The 6,685-nt window shown below is 42.3% G+C and overlaps 1 protein-coding gene across 1 annotated transcript in view; it reads left to right on the forward strand.

Moving 5' to 3' along the window:
- GALNT12 (polypeptide N-acetylgalactosaminyltransferase 12) overlaps window positions 1-6,685 on the forward strand; it is a 33,066-nt gene that overhangs the window by 5,054 nt on the left and 21,327 nt on the right. Inside the window, exon 2 of the mRNA XM_011366312.2 lies at window positions 7-240. Coding sequence (XP_011364614.1) covers window positions 7-240 — 234 coding nt within the window. The remainder of the gene's footprint in view (window positions 1-6; window positions 241-6,685) is intronic.

Below are 6,685 nucleotides of genomic sequence, written 5' to 3' on the forward strand. Positions count from 1 at the left end.
GGCCAGGGCGGCCGAGCCAGTTAATCGGCGCACCCCGCGCTCTGGCCGGCGCGACCCGGTCCTGCCGCGGCCGCCGGTGCTGGAGAACTCCCTGGGCGCGCACGGCGAGGCGGTGCGGCTGCAGCTGGAAGGCGAGGAGCTGCGGCGGCAGGAGGAGAGCGTGCAGCGGCACCAGATCAACATCTACCTTAGCGACCGCATCTCTCTGCACCGCCGCCTACCGGAGCGCTGGAACCCACTGTGAGTCTGCAGGTGGCCGGAGGAACCCTGCCGGGGGGCGGGGTCCCCGGGCCTCAGTTCCTACATCTTTGAAGTGGTGGGGTGGAAATAGGGTCTCGAAGTACTTGGGGATCGCGCGTGTTATCGAGGCTCGAGAGTTGGCAGTGGAAGGCTTCACCTTGGGGGCAGGAACGCAAGAAAGTTAAAAAATAACATTCGAAAAATGTCAGAAATTGACGAATGTTCTGAGGTTGTTTCTTGGCTCCCTCCCCCTTAAGAAGGTGTGTCATTCGATCCTGAAAAGTGGGGGTTGGGACTAAGCAGGCAGGTTTAAGATGAGATCCCCTTTGGGTTCCCTTTCTGGGTCCCACAGCACCTTCAGTCCAGCTCCTCCATATCGCCCTGCCTTGGCGAAGCTAAGGACTCCTGGAGTTGGAGACAGGCTGCACTCATTTATTTCCGCGCCTGGGCCCATATATGAACTGGAGGGGAGGGTGCACTGGGCAGTGAGGTGAAAGGTACCTGGAAGGCCACGTCAGAGGCAAGTTTCCTTCCCTCTCACCTGAGCTTTAGGAGGAGAAAGACAGGAAGGAGCGGCAGATGGGAAGGGCTCCTGGCTGTGGTCCAGCCCAGCTCACGTCTGTGGATGGTACAGGCCCAGAGCCCGTGTGGGCAAAGGCGTAATTCGCGTTGGAGCTGCTGGCTGGGCCGTTGTGCCCACCGCCTAGGTGAGAAGGGAACAGACTTGCAAGAGGAGGACGGCCCTTCCGACCTCTCCTTTCCTCCGCTGGTGGGGATCTTCTAGGTCCTCGCTTGAGCCCTTCTTTGAAAACTCTGAGGAAAAAAGGGCTCAGAGAGGGGGTCCCTGGGAGAAGCCAATAGGGCAGCCTGCTGTCCTTGATACCTGACACCCTTACCTGATCCTTGTCTTTCTAGATTTACAGGTGTGGAAATAGGCTCAGCGAGGACAGGTGACGGCTAGAAAGTGGTGGAACTTGGGGAGACTGCGACCCTCTTGGCACCCATGGCACTGTGTTGATTTCAGGATTTAAGGGACCTGCTCTGTGGGTCCTTGGTTTGGACGGATTTGCACCTCTCTATTTTGGGGGGATCTGCTCATCCCTAGCCTCATGCTTTTCACTGAGGTATTTTCACTGTTCATCTTCTTGAGAAGTTTCTTTGTTGGGGTTGGTAGCAGTTCTCCCACTTCAGGCAAATGGTCGAATGCATGTTTATTTCCTTGAAACTCCAAGAGTGTTCACTGAGTGAAGGTCTAGGGGAAGCTTTCAGATCAGATCCAGGGGTCAAACACAGTCCACGTGAGATAAACTCCTGGCTCTTTTGCTCATCAGTTTTGTGATCTTAGGCAAGCTATCTAGCCTTTCTGAGACTTTCCCTGTCTGCAAAATAGGGAATGAGAAGAAATAACATAACCTAGGAATTAATAAAACGCCTAACACTTGGGAACACTGTGTACTCAATTCTTATTAATTTTACCTCCCTTACCTATTGCCAACAATATACGCAGGAGGTCACTTTTAAGCATCATCCAGGGATTGGTTGTGAAGTTTTTCTTTTGTGAGTTCCAACTTCTTTTATTGTCCCAGGTTGTGAAATTGCTTAGAAACACTATCATGACCTGTGGAGCTTATGATATTCTGTCTCCATGGTGACACAGTTGCCCAGTGTCCTATCAAGATTTGCTTATAGATCCTGCTGTGGCATTGACTCTGGGAAATTAATCCAAACCCAGCTTGATAAGGAGTGTGAATGCCTCCTGCCTTTAATTCTTGCAGCAAGGCCCGTTGGGTTATTCTTACCTAGCTGGAAAGGTGAGCTGGATCTGTGTTGGTTGCAGCTGGGCCAGGCCTTGATGCATAACTTCAGTGTGTCCAGAAGTCAGAGTCTTTCATGGAGTCTCATTTTTATTATAGTTCATACAGAGGCGGGGACCTACTAAGGGTCTGGGGATTTAGCCAGAGAAACTGAATAGGCAGATTATATGAGTTCACAGTCAGGATGGGAGGGGTGGTCCCTTGAGACTCTAATTAATAAGCAGGGAGGTGATTAAAATCCTTGACTGTCACAGTAAGGAAGGCCTTGAGGCAGCATGCAGTCTAACCTGAAAGGAAAAGCCAGGGTAACAAGCAGATCTGGGCAGAGCTGATCCAGAACCCAAATCTTTTATTCCCTCCTCCCTTTTGGAGTGGAGGCAATTATTTACCTATTTTAATTATGAAAACAATATGTGTTCACTCTAGAAATTTTAGCAAATACAGAGAAGCAAAAAAGAAAAAAGTAACCCATTAACCCACCACCCCAGGGAGAACCACTGTTAACATTTGGCTGTGTATCCTAGACTTTTCCAGGTATAGAAATAGATTTTGAAAAATATACATATGGGTATGTGGATGAGAACATATTAAAACATGAATATGTACATAGGCTCACACATGTTTTTAAATGAAGTCTTTACAGCAAGTTCCTGAATAATGTCTTTTTATTTGATGTCATATTGCTACAACGTTGATGAGATGTCATAGGAACTTAATTCCTGTTTCTATTAATTAGCCTGTGGTAAAATTGGTTTTGTTATGTGTTGTTTTCCTTAAAGTCGCAGGACTTATGGACGTTAAGTGAGGACTTGCTATACAGTAGATAAATCTATTACCATAGACAGGGAGTTGGGAACCCCCATCCCTTCTCCCGGGAACTATTTGGCATAGCTATTCCTGGCATCTGTTCAGGAGGTTACTTTTGGACAGTGCCAGACTGATAGAGACACTCGGAGTGTTGGTTCTAATTCCTCCAGACTCGGTGTAGACTCCAGCCCTTCTGTGAGTCTAAACATTACCTGACTATAGGTTAGAGCACAGCTTTATTTCTGTTAATTACAGCACTGAATCGAGGAGGAGGAGGTGGAGGATGACAAGAAATCCTTGCATGGTAATATAGTTAGTATTGGGTTTGTAAAACTTTCACAAATACATCTCATCTGAGCCTAGCAAGGAGAGAGAACTTTAACTCTGAGATGGCAGCCGGCCAAGGTTGAGAGTCAGATAGCTGAGTCTGCAGCTTGCTGAGTTTGTAGCCTTGGGAGATTTTTAAAAATATCGATGCCAGGGACCGTCCCCAGAACAATTAAATAGAATTTCTGTGGGTAGAGCCTAGGCCAAGACTGATGTTAACTAAGGTTGGAAGCTTCTGGCTGAGATCCTGAAGATTTCTTACTCAGAAGATTAAGGGCGGGTGCTTTTTAGGGTGTGGGAGAATACCAGAATTAGACAAAGTGAGGATAAAAAACAGGCCAAATGCAGTTGAAACTAATGATGACATCATAATTGTGAGGCGTGTTGCAAGTAAGTGGTTGCTAATAATTTTGTGCCAATATTTGCAAAGTGTTTTATTTTTCATAGATCAGAGAAGCCTTACGATAATCACTAGAATGTCATTTTCACTTGCTTTCTGTCCTGCATAGCTGAAGAGAAAGGTGGAGTTGACAGTGCATTTCCACCAGCATGTGGGTGGAGATGCCATGCATGTGAACCTCAGCCGTTCTCTGCTGTAGCAGGGGAGCTGTGAACCACTGGTTAGGAACGTGTGTAAATAATACACAGGTGTTTGCGTTTCTTTAATGCTTGCTCTAGTTTTAACCTTATTAATGCTATTATTGCAGATGTGTATCTGAGTTGAGGGATCAGGACTTGGGTGCTGGGATGACAGTCTCAAAATAGTTCTAAATAGATAACTCAGCAAAAGTGTTTGTCTTGCTGTGGTTGGCAGGAGGGAGTTGGTTAGTATTTCTCTTTGTAGAGAGGTAGCCTGCTTGTCTGCTCTGATAACATTATTTTTGGAAAAACATCGCACGTAGTGTGGAGATTAGACTGATGTTTGTTTTGCTTCCCCAACAAGGCTTCAAACTGCAGGATATTTTATTAATTCTCATTAGACCCATCTTGTGGCTGTCAGAATAGCACCCTTTCTTTAAATTAGTACTTTAATTTTAGACCATGTTCAGTTTTGGTTAATATCTTCACGATACTTTCCATCCTTTTACTTTGACTATTCTGTGTGCTTATGTTTTAGGTGTGTCTCTAAATTGGGTGTTGTTGGATTTTGTGTTCTTAAAAAAAAAACCCCGACTGACAGTCTTTGACTTTAACTAGATAGTTATATCCATTTATGTTTATTGTGCTTATTGATACTTTAGGATTTGATTATACCATCTTATCTTATGTTTTTTTCTATTTGTTATGCTTTTTCTACGTGTTTTTCTCTTTTTTTATGCCGCGTTATGAGGTAATAGCTTTTCATTCCATTTTTCTCTCTCTACTAATTTGGCAGTTATATTATCTACAGATGCTCCTTGACTTACAACGGAGTTATGTTCTGTTAAACCCATTGTAAATTGAAAATATCGCATTTTGAATATATATTTAGTACACCTAACCTACCGAACATCGTAGCTTAGCCTCGCCTATCTTAAACATACTCAGAACACTTACGTTAGCTACATAAGTTTGACAAAATCATCTCCCGGCTGCCGCCCAGCATCCCAAGAGAGCATTGTGTCATGTATCTCTGGCCCAGGAAAATATCAAAATCCGAAATTTGAAGTATGGTTTAAATGGATGCATATTGCTTTCTCACCATGATCAAGTTGAAAAACCATAAGCTGAACTATCGTTAAGTCAGGGACTGTCTGTATTTCTAATTTTTAAAGGTAAGTTTAAAAGTACATATTTATTTCAACAAGGTCTAAAGTTAATCAGGGACTATGGACCTTAGAATGCTTTACCATTAATCGCCTTCTTCCCAATTTGTATGCCATTTTAATTGTGTTTTAATTGTCTTGCTTTTTAAACCAACACATCGGACATTTTAAAAATGCAGTATTTGTGCTAGTGGAGATTAGGATAGTCCCCACCCAACAGGGTTGTTGTGGGTTAAGTAGAATAATGCGTGTAAAATGCTTAGCACACTGCCTATCACGTAGTAAGCACTCAGTACAAGTTACTATTATTACCAGGTGCAGTACAAGGCATGCTGAGAATCCAGAGAAAAACACAATTCAGCCCTTGCCCTCACAAAGCACATGGATTATACCAGAAAGTTAAGGAAAGGTTGGCTTACTATGATGTAGCAGTGAATTTGGCTCTGAGCTTCCCTTTGTCCCCTAGGCAAAAGTGGGACCCTGAGTAATGCATAGCTGTCCTCTCTAATTGAAGGATGCACTGCTTCTTTCAGTCAGGAAAGAGGTAAAGTATTTTTTTCCGAAAGCAAGCTTAAAGACATTTCAGAAGGATATATTGAATGTCATGAGGGAGGATGTCTTTAAGGGATGTTTTAAAGGAAGAAGGAGAAATGATACCAGGCCAAGAAGGAAAGGAGAGGACAGAATATTAAATTATTGTTAAACGAAGGCATTTATTATGCAGAGCTAAAGAAATATGATCCAGCTTTTTAAAAATAATGTTTCCTTGTGATTATAAAAATGATGCATATTCATTGTAGAATAATTTTAGAATGCAGAAAAATATGAAGAATTAAATTAGAATCAGCGAGAATCCCACTGCTCAGAGATCACCATTGTTAACATTTTCGCATATTTCTTTCTATTGTTTATTGTTTATGTATGAGTGCATGCACACACACATTGTTGTGTACAGAATTGGCATAATGCTGTATAGATTTTCACCCTCTTTTTTTATTTAACATTATAATGTGGTCATTCTCTTTTATTGTCAAATATCCTATGAAAATTGGTTTTGGATAGCCATGGAGCATTTCTTCCTGCAGCCATGCTACACTTTATTTATTTCTTGTTGGACATTGAAACTGTTTACAGATTTATGCTGTTATAAATAATGTTACAAGGAAAAAGTTTTATGGCAAACCTTCATCAAGATATCTCTATTGCCTTAGGTGAGAAATTCTTAGATATATTGATGTGAGAGCAAAGAGAAGAGGAACATTTTAAAGCTCTGTGTATGTGTTGCCAAAGTGATACCTAGTTTTCTTGTGATTTAAGGGGACACAAATAGCCCACCTAGACATTTGAGAACAGTGGCCTCGGGCTTTATGTTGTCACAGAGTAGTGAAAACACATAAACAAAAACACTGAGGAGGGACTGACATACAGTCCCAACTCTGTTTGGTCAAGGAGAGCTTTTTCTGTCCTCCTACTTATTCTCATCATGAGAAGAAACAAATTTTAATCCAGAACAGTTGGGATCTGATTTTAGACTAAAGGACAGTTCTTTAAATTGAATAAACTTCATTTTTGAAAACCTTACTTCACCATCCTTATTTCCAGTCATTTCTCTTTGGATCCGTGTATAATTTGAAACTAAATTTTAGCTTTACGTTTTTTTAAAGATAAAAAAATCTTTATTTTTAGGTTTCATGAGAACATCTTTTCATGTAGTATAAGCAATTAGTTAGTTCTGAAGCTTCTAGTGGGCTA

The sequence above is a fragment of the Pteropus vampyrus genome, unplaced genomic scaffold, assembly GCF_000151845.1.
Source record: "Pteropus vampyrus isolate Shadow unplaced genomic scaffold, Pvam_2.0 Scaffold123, whole genome shotgun sequence".
Classification (NCBI taxonomy): Eukaryota; Metazoa; Chordata; class Mammalia; order Chiroptera; family Pteropodidae; genus Pteropus; species Pteropus vampyrus.